Source organism: Bicyclus anynana, chromosome 7, assembly GCF_947172395.1.
Source record: "Bicyclus anynana chromosome 7, ilBicAnyn1.1, whole genome shotgun sequence".
Taxonomy (NCBI): domain Eukaryota; kingdom Metazoa; phylum Arthropoda; class Insecta; order Lepidoptera; family Nymphalidae; genus Bicyclus; species Bicyclus anynana.
The window spans coordinates 2,332,017-2,358,299 of NC_069089.1; the positions used below are offsets into that span (position 1 = coordinate 2,332,017).

The window sequence follows — 26,283 nt, forward strand, 5'->3', positions numbered from 1 at the left end:
AAGATAATAATTAAGTTAATAATTAAGTAAACATTATTGAAATGTGTTAATCATAATGGACGACAAAAATGTAACACATCCACTTTCGTATTTTGGGCTGTTTCAGAGACATTGTTGAAGATTAAAATTATACTACAATCCAGGATCTCATGATGTAGACTAACCACTGAACTAATATAGCAGCTGGTATTATACAACTATATAATTTCGGTTAAGGTCATGTTCGACAAAGATTAGCCGAGAAAAAAGCCACATGCCCAATATTACAAGGCAATAGTCGATGACCACCCGTGGCCCGAACACGAGCGTTCTCTTAGCGATAAAAATTGATTGCCCATTACTCGTCTTTATTAAACTTAATATAAATAAAGATCTCCGATCTAATGGGGATTTTTGAAAATCTATTAAAGCTATTAACTCCGGTATTCGGCTTAATGATAATGGTTAAGACAAGGATGGTTTTGAATTTAAAGCAGTCGGTTGGTTTTATACGTTTGTCTTGATTAAGTTTTGGGTTTAATGTTTATTTCGTTTTAGGGAAAGCGGCGAAGCTGTGTTAATTTTAAACATTTACATTTTGAAGTCTCAGTAGTAAACGATTAAAGGTATGACTCGAATTCAAATGGTGAAAGGTTTCTTTATGACTGATGGAATATTGCTGTAAATATTAGGAAAGCTTCGAGGTTATTAGTTATATTTGAATTAATAGACTAATAGTAACGGTAGTAGAAACAAGATTAAATAAGACCCATTAGACATATAACAAAGCCTGCAATACACCACTGCCACCTTCAGTGTATGTAAAGAACACTTTACAAAAGTTGTCGAACCAAGAAGAACTCGTCAGATTGACCATTGACAGACTAGAGTTACACTTTACAAAGAATGCAAAGTCTTTGTAGGACGTGTTTCCTACAAAGTACTGGCCCTCCACCCACTAAACCAAGGCGTAGATGCTAAGCTTCGTGTGTCGAAGATTACACTTCAGATCGGAGCATAACGAGAGTACCTACTTGAAGAACTTCCCCGGAAAAAAATCTGTCATAAAAACCTCTACTATTAATAAATAGTACGAAAGAAAAATATAAAAAAACTGGCAGTTGCCTGCGATTTCGTACGCCCTTAAAACTCCTTCATCTGGGCCAGACGTAATATGTTCTTAGGGGACATTCATTAACTATAAATCTCCCTGACAAACCTCATCTTTGTATGTACAACAATCAGGTTTTGTTTTTATATAGTTAGATATAGAAGCAGGGCCGGATCGTCCATACGGCGAAAGGAGCGGTCGCTCCAGGCGCCAAATCCTAGGGGGCGCCGAAATGGTAAAGACAAGATCGAAAAGAAATTTATGTGATGAATTTACGTGCGCGAAAGGCGCCATAATTGGATCTCGCTCCATTTTAAAATTTACCTCGGTCCGGCGCTGTATAGAAGTGGTATAAATCTAAAGTTGTAATACAGTAATGTACAATTGGAATGTAACAGAATGTACTACAATTCAATATATCAACATAAACGTAATCTCCTTAACTACAACGAACATTTTCATTACAATATGAGCAAACACCCAGTGTTTTCCCAACGAAAATCCCGCAGTAAGCCATCCATCAATTAGCCAGTGCGTGACAAAACAACAAACAAGTTCGCAACAATGTATTAATTTTGTGAACAAGCCCCATAAAGGGCTTCTCGTCATAAACACGCGGACTTTCATTTAAAGAGTTTTAATATTTCAACGCGTATACAAAGCGTATTTAATTATAACAGGTGATTGATTGTCATGCGATGCCGGCAAGGCTTATGTTGTTTTATAAAGTTTAGTAGGTAAAGTTAACTGGTCGTTAATTAACTTTTACGGGGATTAAAACTTTTTTTACTAACGACCGATGGAACAAGTTGATGTTCCATTGCCCTGGCGATTGCGAAAGGAAGAAAGGAAAGTTCTTTTAAATCTTCAGTGTTGATTTCGAAATCGGCTTATGCAGAGGTACTCTGTAAAAACATTTTTATGTCTATCTCTCTATGTAATCTCTAAACGTTTTTAATTGTAGAATTGATCCACATGTTTCCATACAAGTAGAAAAAAAAAACAGGAAACAGTAAATCTACAAACGCAGGTGAACCCAAATTTGTTAGCAAAGTCGACCAACTCTTACGTGTATCTACGAGTACAAGTCCGTGGACCAAACAAAGGGCTTTTGCCCTCTAATAAACTTAATTGGTCAGCCTACACTACACAAGACAGTTCATTTTGAACTCTCGGACGTATAACATAGGAGCTATAATTCTTTATCATGTTTTAAACGAACGTAGCACAGATTAGTGATCGTACAGTACAGTGTGGTACATCAGTACCTTTAATTATTTAGACGAGTAAGGCTCTTTGTGAGACAAAACGTACGGTGTACACCATGCAGTTGCCATGATTATTTTACGTTAGACTATAAATTATTTACTGACTCCTGGCCAGCTGAATTGTGGCTAGCTGAGTTCGTAAATAGGGCAACACACCTTAGGGCAAGCGCATATCTTACAATGTACTTTGTAGCGCTTATATGAAACTATTATTGACATTCACTTTTTTTTTATTCCTTACAAGTTAGTTCTTGACTACAATTTCACCTGATGGTAAGTGATAATGCAGTCTAAGATGGAAGCGGGCTAACTTGTTAGGAGGAGGATGAAAATCCACACCCCTTTCTTTCGGTTTCTACACGGCATCGTACCGGAACGCTAAATCGCTTGGCGGTACGTCTTTGCCGGTACCGGTTTCACTGCTGCAGTTGAAATAAATTGAAGGTGATTAAAGGTGAAATATACCAAGCACATAGCAATGCTATTGTGTCCACTAGTCAATGATGAACGAGCGAATTAGAATCTTTTTACAATTTAATAATGCATTTTTTTTCTGTATTCAATACAGACAACATTATTTTTTCGTCATCGTCGAGCCAAAAAATAGTAGTTATCTATGTTTGTACTTAATAAATTTAGACATAGCCTAACTTACTAAGTCGATTTCGATGAATTTATTCTATATTTTAGTCGTGTCACAGGCATAAACAAAAATTATCAAAATGACCTAAGTTATGATTATGCAATAATCATTACGTTATAAATGTATAACTGGCGAAGACTTTCTTCAACTTTTTAGTTTAACCGTAATTGATTTACAGTTTTTTTCAATTAGTGTCAACCGGAACTGTTTGATTGCTAAGTAGCAACAATATTCATCTATACCTGGAACTATTCCAATTAGAATCCACGTTTCTAAAGCGGAATTTATTGAGCAAACAAGTCGTTTCCCGCGGATTCGGTCACTTCCCGCTAGGTAACCAACAAACCACTAACTGCACTGTTTGAGTTTGACGTCTGAAGGGAAATTAATGAAAATTCCACGGACAAACTTATCAACGTAATGCTTTTAGAGCGTACGACTCGTCTGTGTGTAGGCTAAACTTGTCCCCGAAATTGGAATTCGGAAGTTCTGCGGCCAACGGGTTTGGTTGGTGTTTCATTAGTTAAACCGCATTTTGATTTTCGTTTTAAAAGCTTATTGTGACTACATCAAAGTTTTGTTTTACGTTTTTGATTTATATTTAAAAGTTGCGTTGGTTTGGCAACGTTTGAGTCTTCTATGTGCCTTTATTGATATTGCACCATTTATCTCGCCATTATATAAAAAATAATCCAAATTTATATTTAAACTATTTCAAATTACGCACTTTAATTCTTAATTAATTTAATTAAATTGTTTTAAAATACGGCAATTGTGAAACTTAGGCATAGACTTTAAAGTAAAGTTCTTAATAAGCGGATCTATTCTGGATTTAACGATTGACATATAACTCGACTGTATGAGTTTCAAATTTTTTTCATCTCTTTCTGTCTAGAGTATCGTGTTGAAAAAGAAAGATAATATAAAGACAAATTCGAAACTCTCACTATAATTAATGTAACAGAATACGCTACTGATCGTTTCGCAGATCAGGAAACAAATGACGTCACAACACGTTTAAAAAAAGGTAAAAAGAATTCAAGAGAACGTTAAAATGAGGGTATTTAATCAACCTGTACTTATTGGACGCGCCGAGCCGGAGGTAAAGATTACAATCAGTTAGCCAGGCGCCATATTTCCCAAGCAACGTGGGCGAAGCACCTAATGACTCTCCCATGCGCTTGCGCTGCAATAATTGCAAGCTATCGGTGCGTGCCCTTTGATCTCACTAAAGTATAGTTATTACAGACAACGGAGGGTGAAATGAGCGCTAAAGAGGATCGGGAATTGTCGGTTGTCAGATAAATTGTACATGAAATAATAAAACGTGTTAGACGCCTTGTTAAGGCACCTAAGCTAGAGAACGATGATAGTTAAGGAGACAGTTGTAAGATTTATCCTCTTGAATTTTTTGAGACGAATATCTTAGAATTCCATGGATTCACCGTGCAGGTGTCGGGTCCAGTCCAGTCAAAGTCCAGGACTTGTGACTACAGGATGTAGGTTTAAAGATTTCCTTGACTATCGATCAACACTCCCCTTATCTGCTCGTGTTGTTCTCCCTGCCTATCCAAATTTGGTAAGAATAATAATGCAAAATAAACTGCGTAATCTTGGTCATTTATGTTGTTTCAATCTTGTGTATGTAGGTATGTAATATACAATCCAAAATGCAAAAAGTACCTATTCCTTGTAACTCACTTTACTACTAATTAACAATACTTTAAAACTTCATTGGGTCTTGATGATCTGAAGCGTACCGTTGTATAATAAGAAATGCAATGTGTAATGTTTTCGCACTGGACACTTTAATTCAAGGTTATACGTTTACTTATAATAAAATTTAGCATTGCTTATTATTTGAATAATTATTAATCGATTGAAAGTTTTAACTTTAAGTAGAGTACCTACTAACTTTGTCTTTCACTTTCAACAACTAACATCTTTTATAACATTCCTTAAATATATTTTGTAAATATATAAACTAAGCAGCTATTAAAAAGTATACAATTTTTACGGTTGTCACAAAGTTTAATATTTCACTGCCGTCTCTTAGACTATTCAGCTAGTTACTCGGTGATTATTTAGCATGATATGCCTCGGTACACGTGACCACGTAGGCTACAGTCACAACCGCAAGTTACAAACCGTCGAAGAGTTAACTAAATCCCTCTAATATAATTGTAAGAGGATTTAGTGTATGTCCTCCTTTAATAACTATTACGGCCTAACCAAAAATATACTAGGTTATGGGCGCCTAAAGCTTATTATAGCAGTCTGTTTAAAAGAGCAACTGTTGAGTTTCTTGCCGGCTCTTCTCAGCAGAACCTGCCTTCCGATCCGGTGGTGAAGTCTTTACAAATCATGAAACTAGTCGTTCCAAAAGTTCTTTTAATCTGAGTCTATTTAAAATAAATGAAAAATAATTTAAAAAATACTTATTACTTGTGACACAGGCTCTAAAATTGAAATTGCAATGGGCTGGGCATATATCAAGAATTAAAGACAGTAGATGGACCATAAAAGTCACAAACTGGAAAGGTCTACCTGGAAAGAGAAGCGTCGGCAGACCAACTAAAAGGTGGGCTGATAACATCATTATCAAAACAGGGCGAGAATGGATGTCTCTCGCAAAAGATAGAGATTACTGAAAGAAGAAAGAGGAGGCCTTCACCCAAACGGGATCCACATCAAGGCTTTATTATTATTATTATTATTATTAAATATTGTGTTACAAGAGTGTTTAAGCCAATAATAATATAATAAGTCTAACTGTCGGTAATCAATCTGCTCTCGTCGTTGAGTTCAGTCTTATAACTTTTGACGGCCTCCGTGGCGCAGTGGTATGCGCGGTGGATTTACAAAATGGAGGCCCTGGGTCTGGCTGGTGGGAGGCTTCGGCCGTGGCTAGTTACCACCCTACCGAAAAAGACGTACCGCCAAGCGATTCAGCGTTCCGGTACGATGTCGTGTAGAAAGCGAAATGGGGTGTGGATTTTCATCCTCCTCCTAACAAGTTAGCCCGCTTCCATCTTAGACTGCATCATCACTTACCATCAGGTGAGATCTTAAGGGCTAACTTGTAGGGATTAAAAAAAAGTTATAAACGTTACCTCACTATAAAAACAATACTTTTTATAGTAGAGAAAACAATATAGTATTAAAACTATCCAAAGCTAACGTGACCCAGTTTCCAAGCACAAATTTAAACAAACACGTAATTACATTTGTACACGAAGTATTAAAATTAATTACTCACTAAGCCGTAATGAAATAATGGTGCTAAATATGTTGTAACTAATTTGCATTGATACCTACGGTAGGTACTTTGCGAATTTTGACGATCTCTCTGGCGTGGTAGTGGTTCTTAACAGAGAGGTCCAGGATTCGAATCCCAGATCAGGTGATATTATAAAATTTTCAAAATTAGATCTGGTCGATCGGTCGGTACGATGCCACGTAGAAACCGTCAAAGGTATGATGAGAATAAACTTATACCACCTACCTACAAGTAAGCTCGCTTCCATCTTAGATTGGATTATCACTTATCTTCTCTACTTGCATGATCAGTGGCGTGCAAGTTATTTAACTAGGGTATGCACTGTACATACGAATTGTCCAAAATGGAAAATTCCTTCACAACACAGGGTTGCAATGATACCTCAAGTTAGGCAGTGCATTTTAATTTAATTTAATTTATTTATTATTCTACAAATTAAATATTTAAATTAAACCTAACCATGATGCAACACAAACCACAGTTGGTTTTACTGTGCACTGGTTATTATTACTTTTACAATATTTATCAAAAAATTTGCATCTACGAAGTGCTCACCACTGTTCAAGATTGATGATGATAATGAATAATGATAATGCATTTTTAGATATACCTGGAACATTACTACTGTAGCAGTATGTAGTACAGTAGCAGTTACTACTGTAGTAGTACCCGGACAAGCGCGTTTGTGTGTGTAAAATAAAGGAACATCAGCACCGTAGAAACCCACTTTTTTTTTTTTTTTTTTTTTTTTTTTTATTCTTTACAAGTTAGCCCTTGACTACAATCTCACCTGATGGTAAGTGATGATGCAGTCTGAGATGGAAGCGGGCTAACTTGTTAGGAGGAGGATGAAAATCCACACCCCTTTCGGTTTCTACACAGCATCGTACTGGAACGCTAAATCGCTTGGTGGTACGTCTTTGCCGGTAGGGTGGTAACTAGCCACGGCCGAAGCCTCCCACCAGCCAGACCTGGACAAATTAAGAAAATCTCAATCTGCCCAGCCGGGGATCGAACCCAGGACCTCCGTCTTGTAAATCCACCGCGCATACCACTGCGCCACGGAGGCCGTCAAATTTTTGAATGATCTAGTGTAAAATTACCAAAGAATTCCTTCTTGTCAACTCGCAGAGAGATGATAAGTTCAAGTTTCTGCTTCAATATCACTCTTTCAATTTTACACTTAAATGTAGGTCTGATCAACTATACTATTACAACCGAATCAAAATTTTGATCTATAATGAAAATTAAGGCTCACCATAAACGGTTAAAGTAGCAGATTCCGATATCTTCTTCCCCGCAATGTTCTCAGCCACACAGCTGTAGTTCGCCATGTCCTGTTGAACAATATTATTTCTATTAAATTTTTGGACAACATTTTTCTGATGGTTAAAGAATATGCTTTAAAATTAATGTTTCTATATATTACTCTAAAACTACTGTATACTAAACTGAAGAATTTGTTTGTTTGTTTGCTTGCTTGAACGCGTTAATTTCAGGAACTAAGGTCCGATTTGAAAAATTCTATCAGTTTTAGATAGCCCATTTATCGAGCAAAGCTGTAGTCTATAAATTATCCCCGTTTTCTTATGGGAACGGGAACCACACGGGAGAAACCGCGATGCTTCAGCTAGTTTTAGATAATACGAATATTTTACTGAGTAACTTAACAGTTGAATTATAAGTACACATTAGTATTATTTTCTTAGTAAGATATCTTTAGTAATTACTAGTTATCGCCCCGCGGTTTCACCCGCGTAGCGTCTGAATACGGGGATAAAATATAGCCTATGACATTCACAACAACGTAACTATAAAAGAATTTTCAAAATAAGTTCAGTAGATCCAGGTATTACCTCCATAAATTCCTCTTTATAATATTAGTGTAAATATAGGGTTTTGCAAAAAATACATAACACACGGTAATAATAGATCAATTAGAAAACACAAATCCAATAATAATCCGAGCCAAAATCCATGATTTTATATAGGACTTTTTAATTTACTAATACGTAGCTAATGTGTTATCTGACTCCAAAGAAATCTACATACCTACATTAGACACGTTAAAAACACGTGTATTTACTGTAGAAAACGGTCGGGAATTCGCGAGAGGCGAAAGCATTTCCCAACCTGTTTACATTGAAAGAGACTCCAGAGTAACATTAGATGAAGATAGCTTTGAACGATGTAAACGCATGGCTATAAACATTACATTTAATTAAGAAAATGGCTCCAACACCTACCGAGATAATGTTACGGGAGGGGTAACACTGGTTGCAATTAATCCATGCCTCGCCGCAAAGGCTAATTAGTGAGTGTTCTGTGTAGGAAACCGGAGATGGTGTGAGTTATTTGCAATTTTGTCGTCACGGTCCGGGGTAGAGTTGATTACGGTGGACAGTGGACCGTGATTGTAATTATGAGCGAGCTGTACACTGGTACAGCTTGCGTGGTAGTAATCAAAGTACTGCTTGTTGCTCGATGATTATAACAGTTTATGAAAAGATTAACAAAATTTGTATCCCAAGGTGCTTTCTTCTATCATTACCACCCTTTTTCATGGCACATTACAGGGTCAGGCATTCTTCCTTACAGGAGCGAGCAATTAAAGCTTGGGACTCAATGCACCAATAGTTTGCAGGCTTTAAAGGGTTAAAGCCTGCAAACCTACTATTAGTACTAGGATATTACTGGATTTCGTAAAAATCACTTATAGATATTAATGATTAAGCTTAATGATCTTAATGAGATGAGGCAAAAATAATCCCAACTCTTGACTGTTACACAGAATTGCTTATAAGAAACTCGAAAGCTCAATGTTTCATAATCTGGATGCAAACCCATAATCTCATGATCAAAATCGTATCATCATCGTATAAAACAAATAAAGGCAATGTAAAGGAAAATCAGATAGAGGAAGTTACTGCTTTTGTAGAAATTGGAACTTAATAGTTATTTATGCCGAAAATTCTCAGACATCGCAGTACATTTAAACCGACAAGGGTTATAAAATTTAATTAATTATAAAGACAAATGTACCAGTGAAATGTAGAATTAAATTAACCAAGCTCTCAGTGTTTTATCAAGTGCCGTCCATGCGCTTTGAAGGAGCGCACCGGAACGCGACAAAAAGACGATCGCGAGGCGACACCTACTTGTGTCGCAATTAATAAACGTCTGTCCCGGTCGACTAATTAGTCGCAGTCCTGATAAATAAACATTCGCGACAAGATGCTGCGATTGTCTGCACTCCGACACCAATGTGGTTGGGAGTCTGTACTTGTTGGGTTAGAAACTTCTACAGACGTACCAATTTACAATGTTAAATTATGTAAAGCTGAGTTGTGTCCTAGAATAGGTTATAGAATTTATTAACAGATTTGTACAGAAATTTATCATAATCGTAGTTGTCTACACATAATTAATCCACCCAACCAACCCGGTGGACCAGCGGTGGACTATTTGGCCTAACCCCAATGATGATGATGATGATGACGATGATGATGATGATGATGATGATAAATTAATCCACTATTTTTTAAACTTTGTAGTATTTCTATAGTACGAGTACTGTTAGTTTATCCTAATTTTAACAAGCTAATTGAAATTGTAACTATCCGCAAAACAAGTTTTTGATTTCACTATCAAAAATTTGTTTTATATAAACCACAGATTAATGAATTTATTAGCATAAACATTGATTGCATTTAATAAAATGTTTATAGACTTTATTGTGTCTAATTATTTTAAATACTCAAAATAATTTGGTAGGTTGGAGTTGTATTTAAAATTAAAATATAACTTTTTTGTATACTTTCTAAACAGACAATGGGGTTCATCTGCTAAACAGCAATATTTTGATAACATTGCGCTCTCTCGCCCTCTTCTATCTCAACTGTGCCGTGAACAAGACATTTCATTCCCAAACTGAACAAGCTTTCCATATCAAACACCCTGCTTAGTCGGTATATCTGTAAAAGCTTTAACACCAACTCTCATGAATGTATGGACTCCTGTCTTATCGGGTTTCTATCTAAAGTGAAGAAAGAGCCCGATGTTTAATGGCAATTATTTAGTTACATTCACTGCATACTTAAGCTGACAAGATCAGTGCAGTTTAATTAAAGTTAAGTAAAGGTTCTCCAGCTTGTTTATAGGGACTAATACAAATTGTACGAATAACTAAAATTAACCGAAGTCTAGTTAAGCTGTTCACGTTTTCAATTATGTTAACTATTCTACTGATCCTTGGTACGAATATAAACACTAATGAATTGTGATTACATTTTACAAAGTGAAACATGATATTCCTTTCATGATATTCCTTTACTTCCTGTGGTCCTTGATTGTTTCAGGTTTCTTCTCAAATTCAGGGTATGGACCCTATTAGTTTTTATTTAAATTAACTATTTGATCATTATTTCATATCATTTGCTCTAAACCGACCTCTGCAAGAAACTTTTGATTTAGTTAGTCGAAAAGAGAATTAATGTTTCAAGTGTTTCGTGGATTAGATTAAAGAATCCCAAAATCTAGTGGTTTCATAAATTATAAAACACCATTTGAAATATAGTAAGATTTAAACTACCAAAGGCCAAACATTTGTTTTAAAAAACGACCTGATAGACTATCGTGCTAAAAAGAAACCTCCTACAGTGTGAATCATATTTTTTGATTAATTCACAACATTACTCTGCAGCACAATAAAATTAAACATTCAAATACAACCCAGGATATGATTGACGTAATAAATAATATGCAATAAAATATACGAACCAAGTTGGAATGAACAAAAACGAAAACACATGTGTCAGTGTGATGTTTGAATGACTCATCTTCTTGTGAGTAACTAAATGTACTGGCGGGATTAAATAAGGATTTTGTGCTCTTTCATCTTTAATCCTAATGATAAATTTGTTTCAAATTATTTTACACTTGGCACTACAAAATGAACTTGACAGATGTTGAAAATGTAAGTGAAATAAGTAGTCAAGTATTGCACTTGCTTTTTAATATAATTCAGTGATCAAGGGTGTATGTTTAGGGATTTCCGGGAAAATACTATCTACATAAAGCTCGATTCAGTTTGAACGATGAACAATTAATTTATTTTGCTGCTATGGCGTTGCTTAAACTTGTCGGTTTTTTGCGGAAAATAACATATATGTCACTATTCATGACTTATCGTAACACTTTCTATTCAATATTTTCCAAATTGTAGATTGTAGAGTCTAGTCTGGTAGATTAAGGTTGGGTCTAAGAGACACATTTCATTGAGATGTTAATGTAAGGCCATTGTGAAATCTATACCAATATTATAAAGTCGAGGTAAATTGTGAGGTTGTAGGGGTAATAACTGGATCTACTGAACCGATTAAAAAAAATTACCAATAGTAGGTAAGTCACGTTATTTGACTGTCATAGGTAATATTTCATCTCCATATTCCCACGGGAATGGAAATTAGTTAACTAAAATTTATCTATCGTATTTAATGTTTGCTTACCTAGTATAAATAAACTAAAAGCTAAATAAGGAGGAAATTGTAAGAGACAAATTTCTTGCCTCAATTTAATTACAGCATAAGAAAGGCCGTAAATCTTTAAACGCCATAATAAAACAGCAGACAAAATGAAAAAACAAAATACTGACAGCAATCTGAATATTAAATAGGTAACTAACATCGAATAAGTCGTTAATCATAAAATTCTCGTAGTTATTAACGAATCAAATGCAAATGAGGATTTATCAAGATATCGCGTCGTATTAAGGCATAAAGCTATCAAAAGTTATATCTATGGCTGACGATTAATTAAAAACTCATCGAGGGATTTTAATTAAAGACGATGATGAATAAAATATTAAGTTAAGTGATAAAGAAGGCCATATTGGGAAACAAGTTATTAATTGTAATGTTTCTTTTTGAATTAATTAAGTGAATGTTGTTGTTTGTAAGAGAAACTAACTTAACAATCTATCTCTATTCAAAATTTCAACCAAACCGCTTTAGTAGCTGCAGAATCGAGGAGTAACTAACGTACAAACGAATACACACAAATTTCCGGTTTTAAAATACTTTTGTAATGAATTTCATTTGTTCATTTATGTTATTAAATAGTAATTATACTTACTACTATACAAGAATAACATCATTACAATAAGTAATGATGTTATTCTTTTATTTGTTATTTCACAACAACGGACGACAAATAATATAACTAAACTAGAGAATTTATATTTAGAAAAGAACAGGAAGCATTCTGTTACAACAGTAAACGTGAATACACTCGATCTTTTGAATGGGCGCGATTTGAATGCAATTTATGCAAACGCCATTCGCATTTAGCGGAAAAGCAGTTTCAATATGCGCGGTCGTAGGTTGTTTTGCAATTCAATAAAATGTAAATATATTAATTTCCAGAAAGTCGTGTAAAATAAATGCACAGCGTTGTCGTGTATTTACTAATGTCGATGCGCTATCGGGCGAGATGTAAGGAATATTCTAAGCACAATGTGTTATAAGAACGGTTAGCGGTTTCCTGTGCCTTTTTGACCAACATAAGCGATGGAGTTTTTTTGGTTTATAGTTTGGAACTTTCTTGTTTGGATGTAGTTTCACATAGTCAGTCAAGGTTTAGGTATTATTATAAGATAGTACAGATCGAGTGTAACCTTAAGCTTGAGAGTGACCATGTTTTTAAAATTCGTTAGTGAGTGAGTTTTGATTTCGTCTCTACATCTCTCTATATTTAGTATCGTGTGAGACAAAGAAAGATAGAGACAAATTCGAGAGTCGAGTGATCGCGACCCAGGACTCAAGAGTCCTGAGTCAGGTGGACATTTTTTAATAAATCATGAACAAATTGCTAACAATTTATGAGAAATTATATAGATTAGTATATTTAAAGATAACAAACTGATATTTACAAATGTGTATTATTGAAAGCAAATGTCATTTTCAGACACTTTTAAGTAGTCACTTAGTTTGCTTCTAAGCACTACATGCTCCAGTGCATAAATGTGTTGAGATACCAAGTAACAAATATTTACGTAGATATAAGATTTGACTTGCCTGTAACGTAGCTCTAGATATAAGCAGATTCCCTTCCGCCGATATAAGCACATTATGGTCTTGCTGCAGCGGTACTCCATGCTTCAGCCAGGAGACTCTTGGAGGAGGAGCAGCGGCTGGAGGGGAACAGCGGAGGGATGCTGCCGACCCTGCCTCTACTGATGTCGGTGATGGCGATACCACGAACTGCTTCTTAAGATCTAAAAGAAAAAAATATGATTATAAAACAGTCACAACACTCAAATCATCAGGTGAGATTGTAGTCAAGGGCTAACTTGTAAAAAATAAAAAAAAAATAAAAAAAATAAATAAATAATAAAAAAATAAAAAAATCCGTTGAACTTTAACTACACGTTTTTATCTAATCAATAATTTTTTTTAACTCATAAGTTGCTAATATGTATTATTTTACTAAAAATACACACATACGTATACATAATAACTTGTAGCGTGTTTCAATATGTATACTCTGCGCCACGAAAGAAGTCAAACCTGAACCAAAACCTGAACTAAAATTGACAGCGCCTTACACATATGACAATAAGCGCCATTAAAACATTAGCGCCGCGTCAACGGGACTTGTTTCGTGGCGCGGAGTTATAAATATCTAAGCAAGTATTTGCCTGCATGCTTAAAACTTCTCAAGGTCCGTCAAATGAAGTGTTGACTTGTCATTTGACTAGCGTGGCTGACTTTGCTCTTCTGGTTTTCAGAATATATTAGAGAAAATAATCGTGCATAATAGTGATATTGATTTAATAAGGCAACTAAGTAACCTAAGCATCTGCATTTGATTAACCGTAGTTTTAAGATCCGGGATAGGTCAAATGTTACATCTACATCTAACAGAGCAAAATAAACAGAGATAATTTTATCTTTGAGTGCAAAGTTATCTGTAAGTGCAAAGTCATGATATTTTATAATATGATTGTAATAATATAACGGACATAATATACACACTTGATTGAATACATAATTTTTAAAATTATTGAATTTTTAAAATAAAAGTACACATAAATAAAATAAACACTCTTAAGTACACATACATAATAGAGTAGGTTAATGGCACAAGTCTCATAATGAATTACCAAAAGAACTCACATTTTATAAAATTAATATATTTTGTCTAGCTAATAAACTATTGAATTGCATAAACGTTAGAAAAACTTTTGGATTTCACAAGAAGATTAAATTAATTCTCAGGCGAATATAGATTTTGTTATATCTAAATCTGACGTAAAAAGTCTGCTAGTAGCAAATAAATTTATTATTCATGGTTACCTAACTATTGATTATGAATTAATGCGTTAACTCCAGTAAGCAATTACATCAAAGCCCGCATATTGTGTCAAATTTAATAACGAAATAATCCACAATATGGAGATCAAACGTCAATATCAATCTATGGGACACGTGATATCTTCACAGAGCTGGAAGCGCGTAAGTCAATAATTGGTGTTATTTGTACAATGCATTGACTATTACGTCATGCCGTTCCTGGTGCAAGTTAAAAACGCAGTATAACCAACAATTTTCTAAATAAACATAGTTTATAAAAGGAATAACTTTGAAGAAAAGAACGACGATTGTTTTTAGCATTCTATGGATTGTTGAAGAAAAAAAAATCAGAGCCCGGGACTTGTGGACGTGGACAACGAGTGTAAGGGTTAAGGAATTCCTTTAAAATGGGTTAACACTCCCTTTTTCACTCGTGTTGTTCTTCCTGCCCAGCTAAATTTCATAAGATCCTTCAAGAATAGCTTTGTATACCCGATTTAATATAACACTTCTTGCTTTTCTAGTGACGCCAAGGTCTTTAAGCTTATAGACAGATTTTGCTGGTAATCCTTTCTTTCCCACTTCTACGGCTTACTTACCATGCATTTCATTTGTTAGTTCATAATATTTATTCATTTCTACAGGCCTTTTGAGATGTTGGACTCCCACGGCACAATAATTGTAAAAAAATAACGAACTAATGAAACGTTAACAAGTTTATTGAAATTTAATTACCGCTTCCGCTCATCGTTTGGGCAATGAAGAAATTAGTCTTCCCACGTCAATCCTAATAAAAAAAGGCGAACAGGAGCGATTATATAATGTAGACCGCGTTCCGTTCCACGGGCCATAATTGCTATTCATTAAACAATTTACCGCTATTTTGGCGCGTCCTAGATCATCGGTAGTTAATTAACTAGGGAAATTGGGATGGACAGCGTTTGGTCATAGAGAGACTGATGGAAAATTGTCGAAAAGAGTAAGAATATCGTAGGAAACTCGAGGACATTTTTTAAATTAGTCCAAGTCAAATTTACTGAGAACAGGAAAGTTAATTTGACTCATTAGTACATCTAGTATATTTTTGCATTATATTTAAAATGTTTAAGTAAGTATAATAGGAAGTGAAATCGTAAACAAAAAACCATGAGTATTCTATGTGATTCATCGCGCTAAATCTGAGAAGAAACCCACAAAAATACATTGCCAGGTATTGTTTTCATTTGCCTTTAAAGTTCAAATTGAAATTAGATACTTAAATTAAAATCTAATGCAGAAATACCATCCACGAGTATGTATTTACCAGTGCCGCTTAGTTTATTATAGTGAATCTTGTCTATGTGCAAGGGATATGCGTCCCAATTATAGAACTCATAGGGCGTGATGTTAACCATTAGAGAATAAAAATTTATAAGAACTCTCATTTTGTAACTAATATTCATGAAAATAGGTATATTAACCTTTCTTTACATTGTATGTTCAAGATTAGCATTCTTTAAATTTAAAACTTCATTCCTGCTGTGTTAAATGGGATAAAGTTTCCAAGATTTCAAAATTTTGCCCTTTCAATGTTAAATGGAATAAATAATCATTTGTAAAAGCCGATTACAAGTCACCACTGTACAGGTTACTCTTATGGCCGTAATAAGTTAGGTTAGAATAAAACACTATGCAGTTACACAGTATGCGTCTTACCCGCACAACGTCACGGAACGCAAGTGTGGTACGACTTCTGTTTCGTTTCCCCGCGCCCGCACTCCGCACGCAGTGCTTGTAAGTTGCATACATTTATTATATGTTACATCTACCCTTTACAAAATAAAATTTGAAAAATAAAAGTAAACATTATTTTCAATACTAATCTTCAATCAAATCTACAAAACATAATACAGTCGATACAATCAGGCTTCATTCGCTTCTGGGCAACTGCCCACGGATTCATTCGCTTCTAGACAAACTGCCCCTCTTTCCTTGTCAGCATATTCCTTTACCCTTCATTTTCTTCAGCGTATCTCCGTCTTTGGTTTCGTAATCTACCTCTGTAAATACTATAATAGAAGGTTACTTATCTCTAAACTGACGCCTGAAAAAGAGTTCTGCAGGTGATTTTCCTATGACGGAATGGGTTGTGCCATTTTACCTACATTGCTTGAGAATTTCGTTCGCGCATGGTAATTACAATTGGCCGTGATTGGTCAATGACTAAATTTAAATAACTTTCGACGTCAAAAGGTAGTGGAAATTGATTAACTTAGATCGATAGATTATTTTTCTTACCGGGTGTATAGACGATTTTAAAATTATACGATTGTAATCGTAGAACCCATCGTTCTATTCTTGCGCACGGTTTGGAGTCCGCAGGCAAATTCACTTTCTTTGACGTATGCTAGTTGACATTAACGAATTTGAGATTCTATGTAATAAAAATGTCGTCCATTGCTTACTGGTGGATATCACACAGTAGGTAAATGACATTTTGTCAATTGATTTGATGTTTATTTTAATAGGTTGATAATAAAGACCAAAATAATGAATAGGCCAGCTGATCCAAGTATTACTTCTAACGACATTTACAAGCTCGAAACTATCCTTACCAAACAGATACATATTAAAATGTTTTACCGCTCAGATTAATGCAAGCGCCTCTTTCTCTATTGTAACCGTATGCATTATTACGCGCCCTCTATTATTAAGTTGAGCGAGCACAGCCCCTAACCAAATGAAACGGCATCAGCATAGTCTTAAGTACGATCAAAAGGGTCATAATAACCTAAAGTTCTAATCTGACTCATGATACATTTCAAACCATCAAATGCTTGTGAATGTTGATCACACCAATGAGAAGTAATATCAGCACTCTTTCCTAGTTTTAGTCTTAACAGTTCGCGTTAAGCTTCAGTCCACGTTGCTGAGTTTGGAATCCATTTACCAACGTAATTAACAAATCCTAAAAAGCTCTGTACCTCTTCAATAGTTACAGGTTCTTGGAACGCTTCTATTGCTTATATGTACTTATCAGTTTATGTCCAAGAAATTCAACTTGTCTAACCTTGTAAGTACTTTGGCTTCATTTAGCAGACCAAGATTAACTTTTAAAACCTTTATAAGTCTAGTATCATGTCTACGCAGATGCAAACATATCCATCTGCATTTAAAACAGGCACTTATGGTGAAATCGAATCTGATGGTTCGTTACAGTCTCTATAATGTCTAAATCCATGAGCTCTTGCATTGTCTTGTTGATTCTATTTTCTATTTCCATTCAAGGGCATGGGAACTCTTCGGCAAGTTTGAGCAACTGTTTTGATAGAAATGTCTATGGGCATATGATTTTCAACATCGTTGAACTTAGGAAACATAGTTATGTTTGACTGTATTTACATCAAATCAAAAATCATTTATTTCAAGTAGGCTCAGTTTACAAGCACTTTTGACACGTCAGTTGACTATTTGTAAAGATTCTACCACCGGTTCGGAACGCAGGTTCTGCTGAGAAGAAACCGGCAAGAAACTGAACAGTTGCTTTTTTTAAAAAATCATACAACATTGTAATTTACAATTGATGACAACATTACAATTTCTTATAGTTTTACTTCCTGTGTGAAGGTGGAAGCTGATCTAACGGCCTCCAAGCATCTATTCCAACCTTTAAAACCCCAAGCTCAGTGGCGGCGTCTTTTATAACATAAAAAGCTTTTGATACTTGGAAACCTGTTCTCGACTGTTGTGGTACAGACGAAGGACCCGAGAATAAAGAGGCTTTTGACTTCCGTAAGCCATAAATTCTTTGTTCGGATTTCTAAGTTGGTTTTCAACACGAACACCATTTTATTTTTATAAAATTTCCAGGTAACATCATTAATAATGTTACATTTACTACCCGAATCTATTAACTGTTTCTACGGTCCCCAATGTGCACTTAATGGTATCAAACGTTGAAAATATAATCCACTTATTCTTTTCTAGAAAAATCTCTAGATTTTTCTTCTTGGAATTTCTATCTTCACTATTTTCGCTAATAATCCTTTTTCTAGATCTAGTTCTGCACAGTTTGCGGAAATGTAATAGATACACACATTTTATGCATTTTTTGTTTCGGACTGGGCTAAACTTGTCATCGCTTGAATGATTGCCACCACAGCGAGATCAGGGAGTTGCATTCAAACTCTTTTTATTACCAGTCACTATGTTTATAGACATATCTTTACTTGGTCCAGATGAGTTGAAGTTACTAAGTTGTCGGTTTACTGTCTCTAAGGCGTTCGCCTCTGTAATAATCTTATCCAGAGTCATCTCGTCACCAAGAGTCAGAATCGCTTTCCTTAATTTGGCCGATTCACATTTCTTAGTGATTTGATCGATCATATGTTCTTTAGGGGCAATGAATTTGCATTTAGAACACTGACGTCTAGCCTGACAAGAAATTTTTCAAATTTCTCTCCTTCCTCTTGTTTGATTAGCCTAACCAAATGGCGCTCATAGACTACACAACTTTGTTTAGGAGCGAAGTACTCATCAAGCTTATTTATAGCTACTACACAAATGTCATTAGTTTTCGTCAGCAGTGTCTATATGGGCCCCTGGTATATCATAATATATTTCCTGCAAGCTTAATCCACCCATATGTAAGAGCACAGCTCTTTTTGTTTCTGGCGTGGTAACATTGGCCGCTGAGGTACAACCCAGGTGCACGCTTTCATTTTTCCCAACGTAACCCAAGTGAAACTGGATCACCGTCGCAATCTAAAGATTCTAAAGATGATAAGTGCGACATTTTTTGGTGTACCTGTTAGGATACGCATTATTCGATTTTTCGAATTACCTTTACATCTTATATTTTATCCATACTGGCCACATAGTAGGTATATTTCAATATTACCATTACAGGATATTTTTTTTTTTGCCGAACTCCGACCAAAAAGTTGATACTAGGTACCGTTCCGACTTTAGCCGAACTACCATTAGATCAAGATAGATAGATTTTATTCTAGTAGCCATTAAAATATCCTTTAGGAACCGTTTAGTTTTCTAGCTTCCTCTTAGCTTGGTTAAGGAGTTAACATCCTTTATAGGTACTGTTCCGACTTTCGCCGAACTACCTCTAGATCTTATTGCATTAGCCATTAAAAGATCTTTTAGGAACCATTTAGTTTTCTAACTTCCTCTTAGCTTGATTAAGGAGTAATGTCCTTTTTAGGTACTGTTCCGACTTTCGCCGAACTACCTCTAGATCTTATTATTGAAAGATCTTTTAGGAACTGTTTGATTTACCAAACTTCCTCTTAGCTTGATTAAGGAGTAATGTCCTTTTTAGGTACTGTTCCGACTTTCGCCGAACTACCTCTAGATCTTATTATTGAAAGATCTTTTAGGAACTGTTTGATTTACCAAACTTCCTCTTAGCTTGATTAAGGAGTAATGTCCTTTTTAGGTACTGTTCCGACTTTCGCCGAACTACCTCTAGATCTTATTATTGAAAGATCTTTTAGGAACTGTTTGATTTACCAAACTTCCTCTTATCTACACCCATTTTAATCTAATATTGTTGACATAACGAAAGTAAGTTAATTATAAATAAAGTGAGTAATACACACTTTTATATATTTAGGTCTTACAATCAAATATGAAACTAAGTTATAACTTAGGTAGGCATATAGGTATCACAAGTTCAGTGCAAATAATTTGAAAATTAATAAACTACCTACGACGGCCTATGATGTTAAATACTGTTAGGTGTGTTACTAGGTCATGAAAAATGAGGCGCTCAAAAGAGGAAATTTCCACATCTCAATGTTAGTTGTGGTCAACAACGAACGTTATTTAAACAAATAATACATTCAGGAAGTGTAAAACTAGATATAAGTACAAATAAATAATGAAATTAAAGACATAATTGCGCATGAGTGCGCACAGTTTTGTAGCCTATTATTCTGATCACTTTTTGCGGTGATTTTATAGGGACATAACAGATCTATAGTATAAAATTATCATTGACGACGGCCGTCGTCGATTGTACTGTGGGGTAGGTGCGAAGTGGCGTAATGCAAAAAGTAAATTGGTTAGGTAATATTTCTTTATCTTGTAAATTTCTTAACATCACTATAAATTATTTTACCTAACTACCTATATCCTGTGTACTTTCTGTCAACAATATGTCGATTGGTACCTTTACACACGATGTGTCATGGGTGTAGAAATATAATATTTAGGTAGGTACTAACCAATGTAACAAATTCAGCTTTGCTGTATAACTCCGTTATTATTACGTTATTTTATAATTAGGTACCCACTATTCCTCAAAACAAAACTTATTTGGATTTACCTTTATGTTAACGGTACACAACCGAGTAGGTATTCATTTATACCATCTACCTGGGACCTATCTGTAGATTTTAGATAGTAAAAAGTAATAGAAAATATTTAATACTTAACAGATTATGATGTTAAACAACAAAGCTGACCGGTTACTGATTTACCTCTCGATTACTGCATTAAAGTTTCATTATGCATTTCTTTTATTGCGCGCATTGTGCGCATTCTTACTAACCTTGAAGTTTAGTATCCTGGCAGGGTCGCCACTTGTACAGGTTACTCTTATGGCCGTAATAAGTTAGGTTAGAATAAAACACTATGCAGTTACACAGTATGCGTCTTACCCGCACAACGTCACGGAACGCAAGTGTGGTACGACTTCTGTTTCGTTTCCCCGCGCCCGCACTCCGCACGCAGTGCTTGTAAGTTGCATACATTTATTATATGTTACAACCACGTCCGCCAATATCAAAATATTACAAAAAATAATGTTAACTCTTTATTGTTTATCTAATTTCCTTTTGAAGCTGCGTCATCATCAAAGCCGCTCATAAAAATTGGCCAGATGTTCCCGGACGCCTCGGAAATTGGAGCAATTTCGGGGAAATCCGTTATTGAATACACCGGTGCTTACTATTTTACTATTTGTTTTTCCTTCGATTCATCAGAATATCAGCAATATGAAAATATATTATAGGTATCATTAAGTGAAGCGATATTTCAGTATACTTATAAGAAAATTGCGGGAACTGAACTTAAAAATTGACACATTAGTTTAAATAATTTAGCACAATATCTTACGTGATTTCAAATAAGAGATTCGGTAAAGCAAGTAAGCAATAAAAATTACCATAAAACAAACTTTATTACGAATAGTATGACGAAATAATAATTTAATTTAGTTATTCGTTCGACATTTAGAAATTTTGATTTCCGTACAAATGGTCCTAAGAGCAATTAGAGGAATATTGGACATGTTAAATGGCAAATAGAAAAAAAAGGTCTTGACTGACAGACAGACAGACAACCGACGAATTTTCCTTATGAGGTACGGAACCTTAAAAAACACTTGTGTCTTATCAAAATACACTCAACGTACATTTCAATCCGAAACCAGTGTCCGAGGGAAAAGTCGATTAAACGATGTTCAACTGCTAAATGATTTAGAAGGATCTGGGTGCGAAACACTTTATTCTTAAACCTCGTCATACTGCAGAACATAGGCCTTTTGTAGGGACTTCCAAACATCACGATCCTGAGCCGCCTGTATCCAGCGAATCCCCGTCGTCAGTTCACCCGGTGGGGGATCGGTCAACACTGCGCTTTCTAGTGCGGGGTTGCCATTCCAGCATCTTGGGACCCCAACGTCTAACGGCTCTTATTTCGAGATTTTTGTGTTCTAGATTCAGAAGCTTTTAATATAATTGCAAACCCAAAATGACATTAGGCACGTAATCCGAGAATAGTTTGATAAGTTCCTTGAAGTGGCTCATAAATAACTAAATGTTTTGAAAATGAAACTAATATTCCCTAGTTCACGCGCACTGGTGCAAAATGAACGTTTCAACTCTTGAGTGCTTTAAGCGGAGCGAAGCTATAAATCTGGTGAGTGTACGCTCCATTACTCGACCGCGTCCCAATGTGGGCCACAGCTTACCAATTATACAGTTCGCCTCCAGATTGGCAAGTTTGAACTTTTAAAGTAGTAGATGGGTGGACAGATAAGTGAATGGCTTTTAATGGTTGTAACATAGTTCGCCTGCAGTAAGAAGTTTACATTACCAGCATACCATTCATATGTCATACATACTGCTTTGTTTCTGCTTCAAGGGTGTGGATGCCGAGTACGTTATTAACACGTTATTAACTTTGAGGGTGGTTTAGTTTAGTTGGTTTAATACGTCTTTAATTTTTTATTTATATTAGTTTAATTGGTTTGGATTGCATGAGATTTGCATTATGTGTTCACATACAGTTGTACATTAGGCTAGATACCTGTCAGTTTCTAATTAGTACTCACATTATAAATGTAGTCATTTTGCACTGTCAGCTTATAATTTTAGATGCACTTTGACAATCTATTAGAAGAATTAGTTTCTTAGCATACTGGTAAAAGGCTTCAAAGAAACTTCTAAATTATCTGTTTGATAGGTAGTAGGAATCTGTAATAAATTACATTTTCACATTCAATTTGAGCAAAGCTCAATAGCAACATATGCCCCACTGTACGGTTATAAAACTGCAGTGTGTCTATTTGATATGTTTGCTAAGCTGTCGGCCTCTGTACTGTGGTGGGTTTAAAAGAGATTTGCTAAGTCTATTGTTTGTTCTCTATGCATTTTCAACTGGCCAGAATTTTTCTGCTTAGTGCAGTTGTGTGGCTGGAAAACCGTTTTAAAAACTCCGATAGCTATTTTTCTTAAACCTATGATTCTGCTATTACGGTATTTTATTTGTGTTAAATATTTTCCATGTGTGAGTTTACCGCGTCCCCCTTAAAACCGACAGATATTTTTGTTGTTAAATTTTGTTGCAATACTAGTCCATAGATAATTAGTCCTATCTTTGTTTCAGGAATAAAACGTATCGTGATATTAATAATTTATCTTGTTTATGCAAAGTTATTCAAATAAAGCTACACTATTAACGCACGCCATATCATGCAAAAATACAATATTATATAATAAAATTGCTTTACCTCAATAAATTCATGAAATTACAAATTAAAAAAAAATAAAGATAACAAAGCGATGATAATAAATGTTAAAATATAATTTGCACGCACTCGTATACGACAAGACGCAAGACAGATGTAATAAATTTGAAGCGCACTTTATTAAAAGCCAAACGCAAGTCACAACAAATAAATCCCCGACACTATAAATTATTAACCACAAAGTGTACTTTGTTTTTTGGAAGCATAAGTGCTTCGCAAAAACAAACATCTGCTTCCACGCGTTCCTAACGTGAATTCTTTTATCTTAACCGCCTCTTTTGAAACAAAATCCTTATAAATTTTTCTCACGTTCTACTTCAAAGGATCTATAATACATTTATAGGAAAGAAATTGTGCCAATTCTGTGAATTTAAATTACAAACACAAGAAAAAATTAGAATTATTGTACAGAAACGTTAGCGGTTTTGTTTCCGTGAAATTATGTTATTCTCTATAATATGTAGACCAAAGTTGCTTTCCGACGTTTGAACGCTTAGGTCCATTAGACTACGCAACGGATTTTAAGGTTTTCAACGTGTGTTGCAGATAGATTAATTCAATAGGGAGGGCTAAACGTATTTAGTATAATAGGTTTCTTACGCGGACGAAATCGCGAGCATCCAGTAGTTTGAAAGAGAATATTCACAAACAAGAAAAATTCTTATGGATAAAAAGAAAAGTTCGTTACAATTGCAAAAGTTTTTACAATCGGAATAGAAAACACAAAGATAGATAAACATGTTGCACATCAAATACAAAAGAACTTCAAACGTATTCAAATTTCTATGTTCCTAATTTTAAATAGTGAAATGCCTCATTTGAATTCTTTTGAAGCTCTGAAAGGCAATCTCCTAAAGCAACAAACACTTCCAAACGCAAAAGAACGAGATGCTAACGCTTGGCAGACTACCAAACACTTCAGATTAAGTACACATTGAAATCAAGTTTCAAAACAACACAACTTCAAAGTTGAAGCGCTGCAGTAAAAACTTAGCGAATTCGGTGACAGAGACACCAGAATAAGCACGCACAGTTGAAACTCATAAGTGTCTAAATATACATGAAACAGAAGCGACTCAGAAATTCCCACTTGCTTCTAATTGCGCGAGGCAACCGTGTGTAATAGAAACGTCTCTAAATTTCCATCTCGACAGTTTTAATTGTTCTGCGAGAGCTTTAAATACGCTCTCAAGTGGTATCCATGTAGCTATTAATGATGATACCTACAGGATCGCGCGTGTAAAATTGTCGCAGCTAAGACTTCTTGTTAAAGATTTACAAGCTGCCGTACTTTACTCAATCTCCAAAGTACGTTGCAAGTTTAATGGCGTAACACATGTTACAGTTAAAAGGCCTATATATTTCGTACTGGCAAGAGAACGACAATATATCTTATTTTGTCGGATTAATATGTTATTTATTGTAACGAATGTTAAAATACTAAAGAGCTGTAGCTCGATCGTGTGAATAAATAATATTGTGAAAGAACAAACATGAAATATACGTATAAGGTTAAAAGGTGAAACACTTGTTGAAGTTTTTATGACCTAATATTTCTTATATAATTTGTTAGGTAAAAAATTGTAATCAATTATGAAGACCGAAAGAAATATCAAAATTATCGAAATCAAATAAATATGATGATTGTCAAAATTTATTATGTTAATTGATACCAATCCTTATTTTTTCTTGTGCTTTAAGATAGGCATTCATTTTAATAACCATAAAAATGATCATTCCCAGACAGGGGTAACAAAATGGACAGAGAATGAATGGTTGTCATTCAGAAAAATACTTTGTCCGAGTTTAAATTTGATTGACAGAACAGATATTTATTTAAATAAAACCGCGGAAAAAACTAGTAATAAAAATGTTTTTCAAAAACGATATCAATCAAATAATTTAAATCCAGATCCAGATAATAATTGTAATATTAAAAAAGGAGGAGGTTCTCCATTCGACGAGTGTGTTTTTTTTTAATGCTTGTGACAATTTTGAAAAATCGTTTGAAAGAGTATACTTCTAGATTGGTTCCATATTATTTTCATGACAATCGATTTAGTAATTCTGTGTTAAAATCAAAATAACTGAAATAGTCTTTGAAGTTGGTTCCATTTTTATGTTAAAAAGATTATTATTACTCATATAGTTAAAAATAATAAACTTTGTTTCCTTCTGTACGTCGTATTTGAAATTTTCATGCATAATATTATTTCAGAAGTGCCAGGTCTGATGGGCGTAAATGATAAGTTGCAAGTAACACCGGTGGCAGAGAGTACGGGCAATGCTATAAATCCAACCAGCAACGTTTCATTTCCTGAATAAGATTCGCACCAAGTGAGCCGTGTAGATATAGTGGAACACGGCCTCCTGGGCTGCTTAATATGGAAATCTATTGTGGGTATATAAATCAAAAGGATTAAACGGATACTCTTAATTAGAATTATACGTTCTGTGGAAGCGAAAATGTTTATAAACGTGAAGGGCTTGTTGTTTTGACCTTTCTGCTTAATAATGGAATTAACAATTTGAAAACTTTGTAATTACAAAATTATAATTTATTTTATATAAAATATATTTATTTATAACGTTATTTGTCGTAACGAATGATGACTTAGAGCAG

The 26,283-nt window shown here is 34.8% G+C and overlaps 1 protein-coding gene across 4 annotated transcripts in view; it reads right to left on the bottom strand.

Annotated features, from left to right (window-relative positions):
- LOC112047393 (netrin receptor UNC5B) overlaps positions 1-26,283 on the bottom strand; it is a 142,508-nt gene that overhangs the window by 40,776 nt on the left and 75,449 nt on the right. For all 4 annotated transcript variants that reach the window (XM_052882373.1, XM_052882375.1, XM_052882372.1 and 1 more), the window contains exons 4-5: positions 13,355-13,554; positions 7,540-7,618 (exon numbers count right to left, since the gene is read on the bottom strand). In XM_052882373.1, the coding sequence (XP_052738333.1) occupies positions 7,540-7,618; positions 13,355-13,554 (279 nt within the window). The remainder of the gene's footprint in view (positions 1-7,539; positions 7,619-13,354; positions 13,555-26,283) is intronic.